The 21181-nt window shown below is 43.7% G+C and overlaps 1 protein-coding gene across 2 annotated transcripts in view; it reads left to right on the forward strand.

Moving 5' to 3' along the window:
• The window catches only part of PLEKHA7 (pleckstrin homology domain containing A7), a 233189-nt gene that overhangs the window by 120887 nt on the left and 91121 nt on the right, over positions 1-21181 (forward strand). For both annotated transcript variants that reach the window (XM_025356218.1, XM_025356219.1), the window contains exon 4: positions 19138-19221. In XM_025356218.1, the coding sequence (XP_025212003.1) occupies positions 19138-19221 (84 nt within the window). The remainder of the gene's footprint in view (positions 1-19137; positions 19222-21181) is intronic.

Here is a 21181-nt window from a genome sequence, read left to right on the forward strand (position 1 = left end):
TTTATATGCCACTCAAATGCAGACCACTGATACTGGATTTCCATGTGAGGTCTCTTGATTGCACACACAGATTCCAAGCTCTAAAATATATTTTTTGAGGCTGAGTGGCTCATGCCTGTAATTCCAGTGCTTTGGGAGGCCAAGACGGGAGGATTGCCTGAGTACAGTAGTTTGAGACCAGCCTGGGAAACATAGCAAGACCCCATCTCGGAATGGAATGGGATGGGATGGGATGGGATCGGAGGGGAGGGGAGGGGAGTCTGGCATGGTGGCACTGCATCTATAGTCCTAGCTACTCAGGAGGCTGAGGCAGGATGATCACTTGAGCCCAGGAGTTTGAGACTGCAGTAAGCTATCATCATGCCACCCACTCCAGCCTGGGTGACAGAGTAAGACCCTGACTCTAAAGACATTTTTAAAAAGAAAAAAAATGTATATTTTTACATATTTTTAAGCAATACATATATATGTTTTCATGTTAATGGAAATTAATCACTGGAAGATGGATTTTAAGGCAGGACATTAATTTTAAAACAATGTATGATTTTTTTCTTAATCCTTGTTTTTGGGAACCTGGTGTTAATTTATGGTTCAGTAATAACTGTTACCTCAAGCAATTTCTTAACCTTCCTAGGTCTCAGTTTCCTCATCTATGCAGCAAAGAGATTGGATGAGGTAAGCTCTGAGTCATTTTCAGTCCTGCAACTCTTAATACTGTGGAATTAATTTCTGGAAAGCAAGAGTTACCATCCGTGATAAAATAGGTCTCAATTTGTTTTATTTACTGTTACTGATTTAAAGTCTGTTTTATCTGATATGAGTATAGCTGCTCTTGCTTGCTTTTGGTTTCTGTTTGCACAGAATATTTTTTTCCAGTCCTTTACTTTGTAAATGTCTTTATCAGTGAGGTGAGTTTTTTGTATGCAGCATGTGGTTGGATCTTGTTTTTAAATCCATTCCACCAGCCTGTATCTTTTAGGAGGAGTATTTAGTCCATTTATGTTTAAGGCTGGTATTGCTATGTGAGGTTTGTTCTTGTTATAATATTGTTACCTCATTGCTTTGCAGTCTAGATTGTGCAATTGCTTTATAAGACCTGTGAGTTTTATACTTTCATGTATTTTTATGATGATGAATGTTGCCCTTTTGTTTCCATGTTTAGAATTCCTTTGAGCATTTATTGTAGGGGCAGTCTAGTGGTGAAAAATTCTCTTAGTGTTTGCTTGTCTAAGAAATATTTTATTTCTCCTTCATTTATGAAGCTTTAGTTTAGCAGGATACAAAATTCTTGGCTGGCATTTTTTTCTTTAAGAAGACTGGAAATAGAACCCCAAACTTTTCTGGTTCGTAAGGTTTCTGCTGAGAAGCCATTTTTAGTCTGATGGTATTTCCTTCATAAGGGATTAGACACTTCTCTCTTTTTTTTTTTTTTTTTTGAGACCGAGTCTGGCTCTGTGGCCCAGGCTGGAGTGCAGTGATGCGATCTCAGCTCACTGCAAGCTCCAGCTCCTGGGTTCATGCCATTCTCCTGCCTCAGCCTCCCGAGTAGCTGGGACTACAGGCGCCTGCCACCACGCCCGGCTAATTTTTTGTATTTTTATTAGAGATGGGGTTTCACCTTGTTAGCCAGGATGGTCTCGATCTCCTGACCTCATGATCCGCCCGTCTCGGCCTCCCAAAGTGCTGGGATTACAGGCTTGAGCCACCGCGCCCGGCCCTGACACTTCTCTCTTGAAGCTTTTAGAATTTTTTCCTTCATGTTGAGTTTGGATAGTCTAATGACTATATGCCTTATTGAGATTCTTCTTGTAATGCATCTTCCAGGAATTCTCTGAACTTCTTGTATCTGGGTGTCTAGGCGTCTAACAAGACCAGGGAAGTTTTCTTGAATTACTCTTTCAAACAGGTTTTCCATATATTTTCTTCTTCTCTCTCTGAATCAACCTATAACTTGTAGATTTAGATATTTCACAGAAACCCAATTTTCTCAGAGGCTTTGTTCATTTCATTTTATTTATTTTTTTGGAGGGGGAGTGTTGACTCCTGTCACTCAGGCTGGAGTGCAGTGACGTGATCACAGCTCACAGCAGCTTCAACTTCGCAAACTCAGGTGATCCTTCCACCTCAGCCTCCCACGCAGCTGGGACTACAGGTGTTTGCTCACCATACCCAGCTAATAGTTTGTATTTTTAGTAGAGATGGGGTTTTTGCCATATTGCCCAGGCTGGTCTTGAACTCCTGGGCTTGAGGAATCTGAAATTCTTTCTTCTGCTTGGCCTAGCCTATTGTTGATAGGCCTAGCCTATCTTTGACTGTATTTTGTGATTCCTTCAATGAAATGTTCATTTCCAGAAGTTCTGTCTGATTTTTAAAAATAATATTGCTCTTCTTTCATATCCTGAATTGTTTTTCTGATTTATGTTGTTTTTCAATTTTCTCAACGTGGCTTAATAAACTGATAAACTGAGAATTTATAGCTCCTAAGACAGGCTATCATTTGCTAATCTGAATCAGAAAAACTGTTATTTTTTTAATCTTTTGGCAGGATATATAGAAACTGAGCTGTTACACACCCTTAACAGCCCTTAATCCCTCTTCTTGATTACTTGCCTTTCATGCATAAGACACTAGGAAATTGGCATCTAGTTGGCTCTCAAATATTTGTTAAATGAATAAGGAAATATACTGTTGTCACATGTTGTTGTTGGGGGCAAGTCAAGCAATATCATTCAGGTCTGACCAAGTAGTAATTGTGGGCTTTTTTTTTTTTTTGAAACGGAGCCTCGCTCTGTCACCCAGGCTGGTGTGCAGTGGTGTGATCTCCACTCACTGCAACCTCCACCTCCTCGGTTCAAGCAATTCTCCTGCGTCAGCCTCCTGAGTAGATGGGATTACAGGCGCCTGTTACCATGCCCCACTAATTTTTGTATTTTTAGTAGAGACGGGGTTTCACCATGTTGGCCAGGCTGGTCTCAAATGCCTGACCTCAGGTGATCCACTTGCCTCAGCCTTGCAAAGTGCTGGGATTACAGGCGTGGGCCACTGCGCCTGGCAACTGTGTGCCTTTTAAGATTTCTTTTGAATACCTAGCTGAAACAATTATTTTTTTTAAATGGTGGCAGCTTTTTGCAGTTGCTTTCTGGAGCAGTTTCCTTATCTATGATGTGGACAGCTGTGGAGAGCTGGACTCCAGGGCCTGTTCTATATACACCACAGTAGACTGTGTATTTTTCAAGTTGGGAGAGGTCTGTGATCTTGTCCCAGGTGGCACCTGGTTAGATGCTTTTCTTTTCCAGGAGTCCCTGCCTACTGCCAGTGGCCTCTTTGGGTGGCCATCAGGGCTGCATCCACTGGTACCGCTCTTCCTTTGGATTCTTTAGGGATAGAATTGGTGGTGGTATCTTTCTTGATTTTTCACTCTGTGGAAGAAACAGTCTGTTGACTGGTTTGGGGTTTACCTTTTCTTTTCTTTTTCTTTTTTCTTTCTTTCTTTCTTTTCTTTTTCTTTTTTTTTTTTTTAGATGGAGTCTTGCTCTGTTGCCAGGCTGGAGTGGTGCAATGGCGCAATCACAGCTCACTGCAACCTCTGCCTCCCTGGTTCAAGCCATTCTCTTACCTCAGCCTCCTAGGTGGCTGAGACTACAGGCATGTGCCACCACCACCACACCTGGCTAATTTTTTTGTATTTTTAGTAGAGATGGGGTTTTACCATGCTGGCCAGGCTGGTCTCGATCTCCCCACCTCAAGTGATCTACCCGCCTTGGCCTCCCAAAGTGTTGGGATTACAGACATGAGCCACTGTGCCCAACTGGGGTTTACCTTTTCAAAAGCTCAGTTAGAGAAGGCTAAGAGTGAGTCCGTTCACTGTTGGAATTTTTTTTTTTTTAATATATTTGTGACAGGAAAAATTCTGGGCCAATTTTTGTCATCTTCCTTTAGTTATTTTTTTTTCTCCTGCCTCAGTCTCCCGAGCAGCTGGGATTACAGGCATTCGACACCATTCCCAGCTAAATTTTTTTTTTTTTTTTTTTAAAGGAGAGACAAGGTTTCACCATTTTGGCCAGGCTGTTCTCAAACTCCTGACCTCAAGTGATCCGCCCACCTCAGCCTCTCAAAGTGCTGGGATTAGAGGCACCACACCTGGCATCTTCCTTTAGTTCTTAGTCTTATGTATTAATTTTTTTTTTTTTTTTTGAGATGGAGTCTTACTTTGTCGCCCAGGCTGAAGTACTAGTGCCATGATCTTGGCTTGCTGCAACCTCTGCCACCTGATTTCAAGCAGCTCTCCTTCCTCAGACTCCTGAGTAGCTGAGATTACAGGCATGTGCCACCACACCCGGATACTTTTTGTATTCAGGATTTCACCATGTTGGCCAGGCTGGTCTTGAACTCTGGACCTCAGATGATCCACCTGCCATGGCCTCCCAAAGTGTTGGGATTACAGGTGTGAGCCACCATGGCCAGCAAGAAATCCTTATTTTTTAAAACAGATCTTCTTCATGAAAGGAAGGTCTTCTCTGGAATTAGTGGTGTTGGTACAAGGTAGGAGTTACAAACTCAGATGTCTACAGAGGCTTAGCAGATAACAGAAAGGCAACTTGTGGTGTTTATGCTCTTGAATTTGTTTTTGAAGTATTCATAACACTCTGTTTATATTTACAGAAATTTCTTTAAGAAAATTAGAAATGTTAGATGTGATGATAAATAACACTAGGTGTTCACCGTCAACATTGGGAAGTAGCAGGGAGTGTTGAGGACTGCAGGGAAATAAAAGGGTCATTCTACCTCTCCTTGGGGCCCAGAGTTGCCACAGTTTTTGTTTTCTAACATAAGTTCAATTTCTTTTTCTTTTCTTCTTCTTCTTCTTTTTTTTTTTTTTTTTGAAACATAGTCTTGCTCTGTTGTCCAGGCTGGAGTGCAGTGATACAATCTCAGCTCACTGCAACCTCTGCCTCCTGGTTTCAAATGAAACCTCCTGGCTCAGCCTCCTGAGTAGCTGGAATTATAGGTGCCCACCACCACGCCTGGCTATCTTTTTTGTATTTTTAGTAGAGACGGGGTTTCACCATGTTGGCCAGGCTGGTCTCAAACTCCTGACCTCAGGTGACCTGCTTGCCCTGGCCTCCCAAAGTGCTGGGATTATAGGCATGAGCCACTGTGCCCGGCCTAAGCTGAATTTCTATATGAAATTTTTCTATTTTTAAACTTTGACTGATTTTTTACAATCTGAGTAGCTCAAATAAAACTAGTTTGGGGGACAAATTGGTTTTCAGGTCATGAATTTGAAGTCTCTGATGCATATTGGGATAGGTTGGCATATGGGATGGGCCTGTGGATCATCTCTCAAAGGACTGGTGTGGTGTGGGAGTCCTAGGGAAACCTGTGTGTGGAGGGGGCTGTTTATGTTCATCTTTTCATATGGATATGGAGGAGTCCAAGATATGTATGTAAAGTAAAAAACAAGTTATAGAATGATATGTACAATTTTATTCTATTTATGTAATTTTTTCTAAAACGATATATATATATATACACACACACACATATATATATAAAATTTTGAGTTCATAAAAATGTCATAAGTGGGCCGGGCGCGGTGGCTCAAGCCTGTAATCCCAGCACTTTGGGAGGCCGAGACGGGCGGATCACGAGGTCAGGAGATCGAGACCATCCTGGCTAACACAGTGAAACCCCGTCTCTACTAAAAAATACAAAAAAACTAGCCAGGCGAGGTGGTGGGCGCCTGTAGTCCCAGCTACTCGGGAGGCTGAGGCAGGAGAATGGCGTAAACCCGGGAGGCGGAGCTTGCAGTGAGCTGAGATCCGGCCACTGCACTCCAGCCTGGGTGACAGAGTAAGACTCCGTCTCAAAAAAAAAAAAAAAAAAAAAATCATAAGTGCAAAACCCGAAACGGATATACAAGAAACGGATCAAGGTAGTTGCCCCTGGGATTGACACTGAATTGGAGGCAGGAAAAGGAACCGCTTTTTAGTTTATACCCTTCGGTAGCATGCAGTACTTAAATAATTTTTGAAAAGTAAAATTAAAAGAGCTGTTGGAAACTATAATTCCTATATGTTACAATTGAGGAGACTCGCTATATATGAATACTGAAGCCTTCAGTGCTAAGATTGTTGAGGAAGGAAGGAAATTAGAGTGGTCTGGCATGATTAGGAAGGGCTACTTGGAAGAGAAGGGGCCTTAAAGATTGGGCAGAAATCCTTAGGGAAAAGGACAGATGGAGCCAAAGCCCAGAGGTAGAAAAGAAAGGGTGGCTTGGGGACTGGTGGGCAGTTAAAGTTGACAGAAGCCAAGAGTATCGGGAAGCAGTGAGAGATAAAGAGGCTTTAACACTGAGGAGCCATGAAGGGTGTTTGGGTAGGAGATAATGGAACAAGAGCAGTGCTCCAGCATGCTTAAACCGGCAACAAGGATGAGGGAATTTGGAGACAAAGCCACAGGGCGGCAGCCTCTCATGTGGCCCCTGCTGGTTCCCAAGATAGCTGTCACTAATTCCTGCTAGGGTATTTCCTGGTGAACAAGGATTATTTCTATATAACTGATGAATAAACTTCTGGCATTTCCTGTTCCTCCACTCTCAAGAGTGTGACTCTTGGAAGCTTGCCAACCTCTGCTGGTGCCCGATGTGGTTTCTCTACCTCTAAAGCCAGTGTGTCTCCCAAGACATTTTGGAGGTTCTATAGAGCAACTAGACGTTGACTGACATGTAGCCACTAGAAACAAGCCCACACTTTGCAGTTAGGCAGATCTGGACTTGAATTTTGACCTTGCCACTTGCTTGTTATGTGATCTTAGAATGGCTCTTGACTCCTTTGGGCCTCAGTTTCCTCATTTGTGAAATGAAGATAATATGATTTACCTTCTAGGGTATTATGCCTTTTAGGTTGATACATAGCAAATAGGTCTGCTTTGCTTTTCTATGACAACACCTGCTCTGAGCTCTGTGTGTGTATATATATATTTATATGTACTTATGACCATATCAGTCTATTCTATTGGATTATAAGCTACTATTCTGTGGAGGTGATTATGATCTAATCATTATTTTTCTCCAAAGCACTCAGAGGGCTAAGCAAATAGTTGGGCTTTAATAAGTGTTGAATGCGTGGGATTTGTGCTCTTAAACCTAATCCAGTCTTTATAGTGATTGAGTTGTGATTGATTAGGCTGTGTCTGTAGGCTAGGGTATACCTCTTCTGTGACCAAAATAGTTCTGTCCAAGCAAATGCCCTTGTTATGATAATATTTCAGGATGGCTTGTGAGTCATTCATTCATTCTGCTGTGGCAGATTGATATTTTGTAGGGCTTGGTGTTTAATATGATAATTTGGGGAGCCTTCTTTAAAAATAAATAAAATTGCAGAAAGCATGTAAACACATTGGTAGGGCTCTTCCTGGGGCCTGGAGGAGGCTTGTGAAAGTGAGGGGCCCTGAAGCTTGAGCTTCTTCGGTTTCACAGTAAATCATCTCCACATTTAAAGATTTATAGAACATTCACTACAGGTAGTATTAAGAGTTATGAAGGATATGGAGGTTTCTAAAAGGCAAAAGATGGATACGAGTTTTAGTAATATAGTCATCCTAAGTAGACTCAGGACAAAATCCCTTGTATTTTTTTTCATTCAACAAATACTTGTGGAATACCTACTATGTGCCAGGCACTATGCTAAGCCCCGGAACATAGCCGTGAAAACACTAGTCTCTGCCCCATGGAGCTCATATTCAAGTGTCACCTGCATTGTGACTTGTAGACCTACGTAGGTTGCAATGGAAAGAGCCACAGTGTTGATCTGTGACTTTGGTGCCTAGTGTCTCTTTTTAACCCCTCTTCCCTTCTCCTTTTCAGGCCTGTTCTGGGAATGAGTGCCACATGGTTAAATCGGTGCTGAGAGAACCTTAGGCATCCCAAGCAGTGATGAAAGAATCATTGTTACCAGGGGGAGTGGGTTTGCTGACTTGTAACCACTCAAACTCTTCCCTGCCCTGACTGGTATGAAATATTGATTAGGAGCCATTGTTTCTTCACCAAAGATAGTCTCTGATTTGGGGCTGATTTCAGCTCGGTATGGTAGGGCAAACCTGAATGAGCAATTTGTTCTGACTTCAGAGCTGTAGGTAGGGGTGTTTCTTTATGTCCTGGTTCTAGAGGGGCAGGCAACCCCACGGTCTCAAAGAACAGAAGAATTGGATTCTAGAGACATGAAGTGCTTGCCTGGTTGTTTACCTTTATCCACTGCTCCCCTTGGCCACAGTGGGGCAGTGACTCAGAGCTGGAACTATGTTCCTGCCTGGTTGCCAGATTTTGCTTGAGGGGTGGAGAGGAAGGAGAATGAATGAGCAGGAGCAAGTGGCTGCTGGATTTGTAACACCTTGGGAGGCAGCTACTCAAGAACCGAAATTGAGAGAGAGCAGGTAGGCTGGGAGTTTCCCTCCCTGTCTGACCTAAACCTAAGATTTCAGAAGGCAGTGCAGCTGGGGAAGACACTATCTGAACATGGAGCCCAAAGGGAGGGTGAGTGTGTCCCCTGCCTTTTCCAGTAAGAACAAGAAAGCAGGTTAGTCCTGTACTGGTTTTATAGGGATTCAGTTTGCTGTGGTATATTCTGATTCATGAAAGTCAAGTCATGACTGAGAGAACGGGAGTTTTTGATGGTTGGGAGCACCAACAGTTAATTAAAAACAACTAGCATCCAATGTAATTGGGCATAAATAAGACCTAAGTATCATTAACTACACCTCCCTGATGTTATTTTGTTGGCAAGTGAGGTTGGGGAGGACAACTGTTCTGCCTGTCTCTTTGTGTTTGCAGTTGCGTATAGTGTTGTTACATTTTAGTCTGTAGCTCTGTGGATGACTGTAGTTTGAGATGAACCTCAGCATCTTAAAATGCTACAGCTGGAGGGAAGATCCTGGAAACATCTCCTGCTCCAGCTTTCTCATTTTACAGTTGGGGAACCTGACTCATTTAAGTGTACTAAACGGAAGCATAAAACTGGGTGTTCTAAGATTAAAAATGTTTCCCAGGACATGTTTGAAAACTTCTATAGAATGCGGTTTTTCTCGGGCCGCAGTTTCTGAACTCTGTCGGGGATGGAAGTGTGGCTGGTGGAAGGCGCCTCTTGATCTTAAACCACTTTGCCTGCCAGGTGAGTTCTTTAAATAGAAATTTTAACAGGAGGCTGGGTGCTGTGCCTTAACTCAAAGGGAAGAAAAGAAAGTGTGTTCTTGAGCCTCTGTCCTAGAGCAGGCTGAACATGCTGGAGTATGGAATGTGGAAAAAGGCAAAACAACTCTATTGGAGTGCAGTTTTAGAGCTAGCATAAGATAAATATAGCAGGCACTGAAGGTTGAAGTGTCTACTGTGGGCTGGGACGTTATCAGTATTCTTAATAACAATGCAGGGTCGGAATTAATCTTTCCTTTACAGATAAACTCAGAAAAGCCACTAACTTGCTCAAGGTCATGCAGTACCAGTGTGTGGCAGAGCTGGGATTTGAATTCCAGTTTATGTGACTCTGATCTGCCTGGGCTTCAGGCAGGCCTGTGTGGCCTTTCTAGATGGAGAACCTACCTGCACCCCCACTTTTACAGATGAGGAAACCGAGGCCTAGGGAGGTTGAGTAGTTGCTTGGGCTGTAGAGCTAGCTGGTAGTGACAAAGCTGGTACTCAGCTCCTACCACATTGCTCCTCTGCCAACTTCCTTAAAAAAAAAATTAGGAACGGGCTCTCTGAGTTTGATCTCCTCCTTCTATCAGGAGCTCGACTTTAATGTTCTCATGGTTACTGGGATCCCATGAAATCAAAATTAAAACTTTGTATTTACCAAGTAGCAACCCCAAGTCGTGGGGCTGCATGTGGGAACTCAGGGGACAGGCAGGCTTGCGGTGTGGGTGACTCAGTCAGAAGAGTACTTTGCAGAATGAATTGGCCATTGAGTGGATCTGGAGAACTTAATAGAACCTAATGAAATGTAGAGGTTTGCAAATCATGCCAGAAGACTGTTAAATCGAGAGCTTGGAAAAGACGGACTTCCCTCTTTGCAAATTGTGAGGGCTTTAAGTTTGCTCAGTTAATTTTGTGACTCCCTCATGCCCAACTCTGCCTGTGCCAGGCTGTTTCCCTTTGGCACCTTTGGACACCGAGCACAGTTACTAACTGCCCCTCAGGTGGGGGGTCTAGAGTTGGATGGGGTTTCCATGTCGCTGCCCACGTTGGTATGGAGTGTGTGCCAGATGTGGATGGTACGGGAATGGGGGAGGCCTAGATTTGCCCTGCTCTATGCTCTCCAGGGCTGGTGAAGTCTTTTTCAGGACCTGTGGCCTTCTGCCTCCCCCTATCTTTGAGGGCTCTGTGATGCATTTTGCTGCTGAAATAAGAAATCACATTGGTTCTGCACATATCACCCTTCACATACCACCCTGAAGGTGATATGTCTGTGCTCAGGCTGTTTTGAAGTAAAGGAGTTCAAGTGCCTACTCTATGAATATTCTTGTTTCTTTGCTGTAGGAGATACGTGAGGAGTAAGGAATGACTCCTCCCAACCCTTGGATCTCACTTGAAGGGAGGGGACAGGGAGGAGAACAAACACACATAAAATAAATAGAGAGCAATACTAGTGAGGATAGAATCAGTCACCAAATTCTAGGTTTCATGCCAAAACACTCTCCCAGTTCATACAAGGGAAATACAGATGATGTTTGTATTCTCTTCCTGTGTGTTTTTAATCACTCAGTAATTTCCTATCAGGTATTTGCATTCCGTTCTTTGATTCTCTCAGTGGAGTGTATTAACCCTCCTTTACAGGGGAGTTGAGGAAGTTGTAGGGGAGGGCTAATTTCTCCAAATTATATTGTAACACAGTTCAGGAGAGCCAAGGATGAAGTGTTCTTGGCATGTTGGTGTCTCACCCTTGCACTGGCAGTAAGAATAGAAGCCAACTGCCTTCTCAGGGTGACTGTTAGGTTCTTGTCTCTGTTACTTGAGTCCAGATTTCTGCAGGGCTAGCTAGTTCATTTAGAGGCAAAATTAGCTGGGTGTGGTGGTGCATGCCTGTAATCCCAGCTGTTTGGGAGATGGAGGCGGGAGAATCACCTTGAACCTGGTAGGCAGAAGTTGCAGTGAGCTGAGATTGCGCCACTGCACTCCAGCCTGGGTGAAAGAGTGAGACTCTGTCTTAAATATCCAGAGGAAAGAGCACCCAGGCTGCAAGGTCAGCTAGTACTAAGACTGTTAAGTAGGAAAGAGCCTAGTGTTCAAGGAACAAAAAGGCCAGTGTGGCTGGGCCAGCATGGACAAGGGGAATAATGGTACTAGATGAAGATGGAACCAGACAGGAGTCAAGGCATCTTAGCGTTTTGTAAGCTAAGGTAAGGAGCTTATTTTTTACTCTGTGTGTAAAGTAGAGCTATCATAGAGTTTAATGGAGGAGTGTGACTTGGTCTAGCTTATATTTTAAAAGATCCATGAAGCGTCCAATGAGGAGAATGGGTGCTACAGAGGCCAAGGTAGAAGCAGAAAGAGCCGGTAGGAGGCTGTTGCAGTATTTAGTTAAGGGATGAGTAGGGTGCTAGCTGTACAGATGGAGTGGAGTGTGGATTAATTCAAAGTATATTTTGTAGATAGAGGCAATAGGACTTGGTTCTGCGTGCTTCACATATTGTACATGAAGGTTAAGGTAAAGAAAGGAATAAAGGATGACTCTAAGGTCGTAGTGATGTTCGTGGAAATAGGGAAGGCTGGAGGAGTACTGAGTTTGGGGGGAAGGGAGGCTTATTCTATTCTTGCCCTGTTAAAATGTCGGTGCCTATTAGACATTGCTATAGTCAAGGTACAGTTGGATTCAACAAACATTAATTGAGGACCTTCTGTATGCCAGACATTTCACAAGGCTCTTTCATGTATGTTCCTTCATTTTATCATCATAACAAACTTTTGGAGGGACATTTTTATCCCCTGTTTGCAAATGGAAGAATTGATCCTCAGAGAGGTGAGGTGGCTTATCTGGTTTGAACCCAGATCTTCTGACCCTAGGGCTCTGGGCTGACTTGTTGCTTAGGGCAGATATTGAAGGAGGCTGATTAGTGTTATGTTGATAGCTTCTACTTAAAGAGAGGATGGGGACCTTACATTGGCTCATCAAGGCCTGATTCTGGAAGAAGGGCCTGTCACAGGAATGCCCGTGTGCAGTGAGCTGTTGTAAATCTTGATATTGTCAAAATAGTGCAAGCTTGAAAGACCATTTCAGTATATTTTCAGTCCCCTTAGAAACACCACATTAATGATGATGGTTTGCATTAAATGAGCAATTTTGTGAAAGTGTTAAGTAAAATTAGCCACAAGGAGCTTAAAAAACAATTGAGGAAACGTGAAGATGCTGTTTCAAATCTTGATTGCTACCTCTTTTTTGTGGGGCCCATATCCGAGCTGAAGATGAAGAAGAGGCAATTTCTTGTATTCTCAGAGTTTCAATTTCCAGTTTTGAGACCTAACTAGGAGCATTATTAGGTTATCCAGAATCCTTGGTTTTCTCCAGACACTGGTATTTAGAACAAAGATAGTAAGTGGCTTTACAAGCCTGGGGGCAGTGCTGAATGTGGCTTCAGGCGTGCAGGGTAACCTTTTACAGTGTTCTGGGAGCCACATTGAGGAACCAGAAGGTCCAGAGGGGCAGATACTGCTGAGCATACCAATGAGAAGATCTTTAACAGAGTCCCTCCTCAGGCTTTTAGGCCAGATACTTTTCTTACGTTTTAAGCAGTTTCTTCTCTTTATAGCGTGGTCCAGATAAGAGCTAGTGCTGACGGAGCAGATTTGTCACACTCTCAGCATACCAATACCACTGCTGTCAGAAAACCAGATTTATCAGGGTGCTCCGACCCCCACTGTTCTGTTAAGCATCAGTCACATAATGCCAGAACTTCTTGCCATGCCAAAAAAATTGCTGTGCTAATTGGAACCTTGGTGTTTAACCAACAAGAGTCACTGCTTATATTACAATCAAAATCCATATGAATAGAAAATTAATCTTGGAAAAATGCTGCAAGAAACCGTAGGATGTATTTACATTTTGACTAGCCTTCTCTGTCATTTTAGGTTGACTCTGTCTTACATTGACCTTAAATCAGTTCTCCATGGTCCACACTTTATTCTCTTATCAAGTCTTTTGTATTTGCTGTCAGACTTCTTTAGGACCTAACCCAAGTCCTTCCTGGCCCAGGGCTTGTGAAGACGTGCTTATTTACATGGATGGTTACCCATAGCCTGCTTTCATGGGAATCATCCTTCCCTGCCATCTTCTATCCATGTTCCCTGGTCCTTTCCTAAGTGAGACTGGCTGCCATTCAACTTCAAGGGGCTGCTTCTGGGAGTAAGAGCGGGATTTGAAAATGGAGGCTAGCTTGTGTTTACCTCATATGCCAAATTACTTTCTCGGTAGCCTGAAGAGAAACAGAAGCCCTTGTGTGGAACAGAGAGAGTTTTTGTTCTCCCCTGAAACCAGCCACTTGGCTCTCAGCCGGGCCATCTCTGAACTACCATAGAGCAAGGTAGCAATTCAGGTCTAAGAACAGGTATTTCAGGGGATGTGTCTGTGCCTGCTAAATACTTCTTGAGACTCAGTGATAGGACATGAGTCTCTTCATGGGTGTTAGAATCAGGAAATGGAGCTGACTGAGGGCTTTTGTGGTGGGGAAGCCGGGGACAGCGAGTAAAGCCAGAGGACTTTGCAATCTCCAAATGGGTTTGAGGAGCCAGCGTTTAATAGGCAGCCTTTGTTTGGCGAGGGTGAGCCTGGAGTAGTGGAAAGAGATCAAAAGGATGGTGGTGTGCAGACAACACACACACTGCGGTTGTAGGTAAATCACCGTTCTTTGGGGGCCTTACTTTCTTCATTTGGGGCCTGGTGTGGTGATACCTAACCTGCCCTTTTACGTATTTGTGAATATTGAATGGAATCGCCCAGGAACCTCACTCACATCCCTTTGCTTAGAGTGCTGAACCAGAAGCTCTGCCATTAGCAAGCTGAATGTGTTTGATAAAAAATGATGAAATTTTGGCCGGGCACGGTGGCTCACGCCTGTAATCCTAGCACTTTGGGAGGCCAAAGTGGGCAGATTTCTTGAGCTCAAGAGATGGAGACCAGTCTGGGCAACATGGTGAAACCCCATCTCTACTAAAAATAAAAAAAATTAGCTGGGCATGGTGGTATGCGCCGGTTAAGTCCCAGCTACTTGGGGGACTGAGGCAGGAATGTCGCTTGAACCCAGGAGGTCAAAGCTGCAGTGAGCTGAGATCATTCCACTGCACTCCAGCCTGGGTAACAAAGTGAGACCCTGTCGCAAACAAAAAAAAAAAAAAGAAATTTTAAGACTTCAGTATTCAGAAGCCATTACACTGGTTCATCTCTTTTCTCAATGTATGAGTCTTTTTGAAAAAAAAAAAAAAAATAGTATTCTAGTAACATCCCATAACCTGGAACCTCAGTTTCCTTATGTTTAACATGGGGATGAAAATATCTACCCTGCTTACTTCAATGGGTAGTTTGGAGGGGCAAATAAGATGATGAATGTAAGCACAGTTAAAGCTCCTTAGTTAAAACTCCTTGTAATGGCGTAAACTCGGGAGGCGGAGCTTGCAGTGAGCTGAGATCCGGCCACTGCACTCCAGCCTGGGCAACAGAGTGAGACTCCATCTCAAAAACAAACAAACAAACAAACAAACAAACAAAAAACTCCTTGTAAATTGCAGGAGATGGTGGTGGTGGTGTTGACACTGTGACTGAAAACTCTTTTGGCAAAGAGGGCAGCATCCATATTAGGGAAAGAATTTTGAAGAACTGTCTCTAGGTCTGATCAAATGACAGCTATTTTGTGTTGGCTTTTTAAAAATTACCTTTCTTCTAATGTTAGAATGTAAAATTCATCTTAGTGCCTAAACTCTGCAGCTCAAGATTCATTTACTTAGAACCCTGAGTTTATTTAAGCTGGTACAGTTTGGGGTGGGGAGCCCAGGAGTTGCTATTAAGATTGTGTAGTGTAGGCCAGATGTGGTGGCTCACACCTGTAATCCCAGCACTTTGGGAGGCTGAGGGGGGCGGATCACGAGGTCAGGAGATGGAGACCATCCTGGCTAACATGGTGAAACCACATCTCTACTAAAAATACAAAAAATTAGCCGGGCATGGTGGCGGACGCCTGTAGTCCCAGCTACTTGGGAGGCTGAGATCAGGAGAATGGCGTGAACCTGGGAGGCGGAGCTTGCAGTGAGTGGAGATCGTGCCACAGAACTCCAGCCTGGGCAATGGAGCGAGACTGTGTCTCAAAAAAAAAAAAAAAAAAATTGTACAGTGTATATGAAGTGGTGGTCACTGGCTGCTGGATCTGCCCCACGCCTGTAGAAGATTTGCTTTTTACCCTCATCTGCCAGAGATCCACCAGCTGATCTTATGGTAGAACCGAAGGCTGTTTGGGGACTACTGAGTGCCACACAAGTGCTGTCACTCAGAACTTTGGCCCTGGACAAAAGGGGAAAGAGGGAGTTAAAGAATGAGAGGGAGTAGTGGCAGCTGGTGCTGTTTTTCCTGATGCCTTGTGTCTTTAGGGCTTTCTGATCATGGCCAGGAAGCTGCCCCCCTGAGACTCCTAAGGGAAAGGGAAAGCAGGTTATCATACAGAGAACACAGAATTTAGAAATAGAAGACCTGGAGTCATTTCCCAGTCTTATCACTTTTTTGTTTGTTTTTGAGACAGAGCCTCACTCTGTCACCTAGGCTGGAGTGCAGTGGCACAATCACAGCTCACTGCAGCCTCGACCTCCTGGCTCGAGTGATCCTCTTAACTCAGCCTCCCAAATAGCTGGGGCTACAGGTGTGTGACACCATGCCTGGTTAATTTTTGTACTTTTTGTAGAGACAAAGTTTCACCATGTTGCCCAGGCTGATCTCAAACTTCTAGGCTTAAGCGATTCACCTGCCCCAGCCCCAGGAAGTGCTAGGATTACAGGTGTGAGCCACTGCACCTGCCCCATGTCCCAGTCTTATAATTTATCAACAAAGTTATATTGTACCAGGCAACCCCCAACCACATTTACCTCTCTGAGCCCTATTTCCTCATTGATGGTGGGACTGATGGTGGTAATAGCCCAGATGAGTAAGAAAATGCTTTGTAAACGGCAAACCTCGTTAGAGATAATCACAGATAGCTGTGTTAATGTTTTATGGTTATTTCTGTTACGAGCAGGGCTTTTTTTCCCCCTCCAGGTGGAAATGGGCAGGTTTAGATTTAGAGTTTGCATTTTCAGATTCTCTGGCAAGTGGAGATAAGTCTCTGGAAAAAGATGGGCCAGGAGTGGTGGCTCACACCTGTAATCCCAGCACTTTGGGAGACTGAGGTGGACTGATCACCTGAGGTCAGGAGTTCGAGACCAGCCTGGCCAACATGGTGAACCCCTGCCTCTACTAAAAATACAGAAATTAGCCAAATGTGGTGGCAGGTTTCTGTAATCCCAGCTACTTGGGAGGCTAAGGCAGGAGAATCACTTGAACCCGGGAGGCAGAGGTTGCAGTGAGCCAAGATCATGCCATTGCACTCCAGCCTGGGCGACAGAGCGACACTCCATCTCAAAAGAAAAAAGAAAAAGCTGGGTATAAATAAAGCCTAACCATTGAATGTGGTGCAAGGATTTTTAAAACAGGTGTTAAGAAGGCCTGTTTCTGCTTCTTGTCCTTATCTTAGATGCTCAGCCTTAACTCTGCTTTTTTGGGAAGACTAGTCTGCTGTTTGCCAAATGAGGTCATAGAATTCCACGGGCTTGCCTGGGACCAGGAGGAGGGAATTCAGAGGCTGGCTATGGTTGGGAAGGGTGACAGTATGGTGAGGCGGTGCATAGTTGCAGGACTAAGGAACAATCTGGCCTCATGGCTGGCTTCACATTTGGCTTGTTAGGGTTTTCAGGTTGCTCTAACCCTCAGTGCCCAGGTTATCCCAGACACCTGGACATTGGAGATTCTGACCAGGCATTAGGATGGTGTAAAACAAACTTTGTAGGCCTAGAGAGTTTTTCTTTGATAACCTTTGTGCTATACTGATTTAGACAGTAATCTCTAGGGAGATTTAGTCCTCAATTTGGAGATGGGGCTAATATTTTAACAATACCAAACTGAGATGATCTATTGATTATGAAAGCATTTTAACTGTCTGTACTAGGAACCTTAAAAAATGACCATGCTCTTTGATTCAGTAGTTTTACCTTTGAGACTTTAACCCAAGGAAAAATTTGAATTGCAAAATTCAAATTACATTGAAGGAGATATAGATTATAATAGTGGGGGGAGGCACCTAAAATATCTAGCATTAGAAGAGTTTAAATCTTTCTAGAATGTAAATACCATGGGATAAGGACTTTTTGTTCACCTTTTATCTCCAGTACCTAAAGGAGTGCCCAGCACATGGGTGCCCACTAGGCAACTTTTTGAGTGGTTGTATGTAAAAAAAATTACATTTGGCCAGACATAATCCTAACGCTTTAGGAAGCAAGCCTGGTGGGCTGAGGGTTGAGACGAGCCTATGCAACATAGTGAGATCTCATCTCTGCAAAAAAACCCAAAACTTAGCTGGGCATGGTGGCACGTACCGGTAGTCCCAGCCACTTGGGAGGCTGAGGTGGGAGGATTGCTTGAGCCCAGGAGTTTGAGCCTGCAGTAAGCCATGATCACCCCCCACTGTACTCCTCCTGGGCAACAGAGCAGGACCCTGTCAAAAAATTTTTGTTTACATTCGTATGATAAGACTATTATTCAGCTATTTCGAATAAAGAAGTCTTAATGACATAGGACTTTTTCTATGTGAATAGGAAGTGAAAAAGCAGGACATAGAATTTTGTATACAGTAAAATCACTCTCAGTAGCCTGAAGTGATTCTTTTAAGTAGAAGAAAATTAAAAACTTGGAAGGTGAAAATACCCAGGTATATCTCCACATAGAGAGGTCATGGTTGACTTTTTACTTTTTACATTTTAAAAAATGTCTACAGGCCAGGCACAGTGGCTCACACCTGTAATCTCAGCACTTTGGGAGGCTGAGGTGGGTGGATCACTTGAGGTCAAGGTTTTGAGACCAGCCTGGCCAACATGGGGAAAGCCCGTCTCTACTAAAAATACAAAAATAAGCCTGGCGTGGTGGTGCACACCTGTAATTCCAGCTACTTGGGAGGCTGAAGCAGGAGAATTGCTTGAACCCAGGAGGGGGAAGTTGCTGTGAGCCGAGATTGCATCACTCCAGCCTGGGTAACAGAGTGAGACTCTGTCTTTAAAAAAAAAAAAAAAAAAGTCTGCAATGACTATGATCTTAAAAGAAATTTAAATAAATCGTATTTTGTTTTAAAAAGAGGAGGTTTAGTTTAGTTTATTTGTGGAGCAAACCAACAGTCTCTAGAGCCAGCTCCTCCGCCCTTTCAAAGAACCAAGCAGCCTTTGTTGATGCACAAAACACCTACACGCTTTGTTTGTGTCTGTCAGCCTGGTGTGGAAGCTGATCCTTCCTAACTTCAAAAGGGTGATAGAAACTCCACCGTGCTGAAATTGTGCAGGTCGTGTTGCAGAGACATGCCCATACATTTATATCCCATCATTGAAGTGAAGACATTTTGTTGTAGGGAGAAGAATTTTCAGAAGATAGATTTTTCTGGGTGGGTGGTTAATTCTTAGAATTCTTTCACTAGGTTCATGGATTTGGAAGCTGTCGGAAGTGTCATCTGCTTTCCTTCATTCTTGTTTTAGCTCGTACTGTCTTAAAGTGACTTTTTGCTCATCGTCTCAGTTTGCTGGAGTAAGTACTTCATGGAATGTCTCTCCAAGATGCAGTATTCTCTTGGAGCCAAGACTTCCTTAGAAGTCTCCCTGTCTCGTAGGTGGGCTCTGGCACCTGCGCTGGAAATTCTTGGGCTTTTCTTAGTGTGGCGGGTTTCTGACAGACTAAGTGTGTCTCAGGGGAAAGGCCCACATTTCTCCCCCTGTGAGAAACCTTCGATGACCAGGGTCGCCAGACATTGCTGACTGACCTGTCATGTCTGTACTCCTTTCATTCACACGAATTCTCATCCATCATCTCTCTTTCTCTTTAGCCATAACCAGCAGACCACAGCATTCAGGCATCCTGTGACGGGGCAGTTTTCTCCGGAAAACAGTGAATTCATTCTTCAAGAAGAGTAAGTATTTTTATGTATTCTCCTTATCTGGGCAGAGTATGGGATACTAAAGGCATTTGCTGAAGACAAAACTTGCTGGACTGTTTTCTCTGAGACAGAGGGGCTTGGAGTGAGTGAGTTGGTTGATCCAAACAGGAATGTGAGAAGAATTTTATTTTTCAATCTCCAGACTTCTCTCAGTGGCAAGCTGTGGAAGAGGAGAGTTGATACAGGGATGTGCTATGATGGGTACTGTCAGAGCTTCTTTAAAGTTCCATTTCCCCTGAGTGAACCCTTTCTCCTGATACATCTTCTGGTACATTAGCCCTGTTCGGAGAGGACCCACTCATCTGGGTGGAAATATAGCTGACACACACCTGTATTACCAGATACTTGGGAGACTGAGGTGGGAGGATGGATTTGAGCCCGGGAGTTCAAGGTTAACAAGACCAAATATCTTTTTTTTTTTTGAGGCAGGGTCTTGTTTTGTCATCCAGGCTGGAGTGCAGTGGCACAGTCTTGGCTCACTGCAGCCTTGACCTCCCTGGGCTCAAGCAATCCTCCTGCCTCAGCCACCCAAGTCGCTGGGACTACAGGCATGCACCACCACACCCAGCTTATTTTTGTGTTTTTTGTAGTGATGGGGTTTCACCATGTTGCCCAAGTTGGTCTCAAACTCCTGTGCTGAATCAATCCTCCTGCCTCGGCCTCCCAAAGTGCTGGGATTACAGGCGTGAGCCACCATATCCTGCCCTAGACCCCATCTCTTAAAACATGTGTGTGTTGTGGGTGGAGGCAGGGGGTGTCCCCTCAGACTGAGCTGAATCAGGCTCCCAGGGAAGCCTCAAATAAGAGTCCAAAATCCAAAGAGAGGAGAGCTGGTAATCCCCATCATCGCTGAACATTTTGAGTTCTTTCTGTTCTCTTTTCCTAACATGGGAACTTTCCTGTTCCTCAGCTCAGTTTCAGCAGGGCTCTCGGATGCTCAGGTGGGCTCTACCACCCAGGGCTTGTCTATGTAAAAATACATGTACAGCCCAAGCAGGGTGTGTTTTCCCAAAAAAGGAAGGCAAGAAATGTGCATCACTCTGCCCCCTTCCATTCCTTTGAGACAGTTCTATTTGAAGAAAACATTTATGTTTCGGAAAGTAACAAATAGATGTTAGCTTTAAAGGTTTTTTCCTTCTTCAAATCATTTTTCCTCTGTTTAGTCACGTAGACCAAATATAATCTTAAAATAAACTCTCAGTATTTATATTTTTACAGCATTTCCCTCCCTTAATATCTACACCTTTAAACTTTTTATTATGGAAAAAAATATACAAAAAGAGATATGGTAATAAATTCAATATACTCATTGCTCATTTTCAACAATTTCCAAAACATGGCTAATTTTATTTTATCTATCCCTTCACTCTCATCCCCTAGATTATTTTGAAGCAAATTCCAAACGTGTCATTTCATCTCTATAGTATTTTCAGCTTAGAATCATTATCCCACAGTACGTTTAAAGCTAGAAAGCTATAATTATGGTGAAACTGACATCCTTGCACGTATGCTCTGTGCCGGAGGCTTTACACGCATATCTCATTTAATAGGATCATCCTGAGAGATAGACCATCGCCATTTTAGAGATGAAGAACCTGAGACCCAAGGAAGTGCCCAGGGACACACAGCTAGGACAGCCAAGATGCCATCCCAGGTTAGCCAGGCTTCAAGGCCTGTGCTGCCTTTGCGTGGTGTTCTCCTCATCAAGTCCAACTCCTGTCATAGTCAGAGGCCACTTCCTAAGTTATTTTGATGCTGGTGGTCCATAGGAGACGACAGTCAGGGGCTGGAGTTGGGAGTCTGACTCTGGAAGCATTAATACTAATAAAGAGAGTGAGTAAAGATTGTCTTGTCTCCTAGATTGAGAACGAACTGCTGTTTAAAAAGAGCCAGGATGTGGATTCCCCAAATTCCAGCTCAGAATAAATTTGTT

Source organism: Theropithecus gelada, chromosome 14, assembly GCF_003255815.1.
Source record: "Theropithecus gelada isolate Dixy chromosome 14, Tgel_1.0, whole genome shotgun sequence".
Lineage (NCBI taxonomy): Eukaryota > Metazoa > Chordata > Mammalia > Primates > Cercopithecidae > Theropithecus > Theropithecus gelada.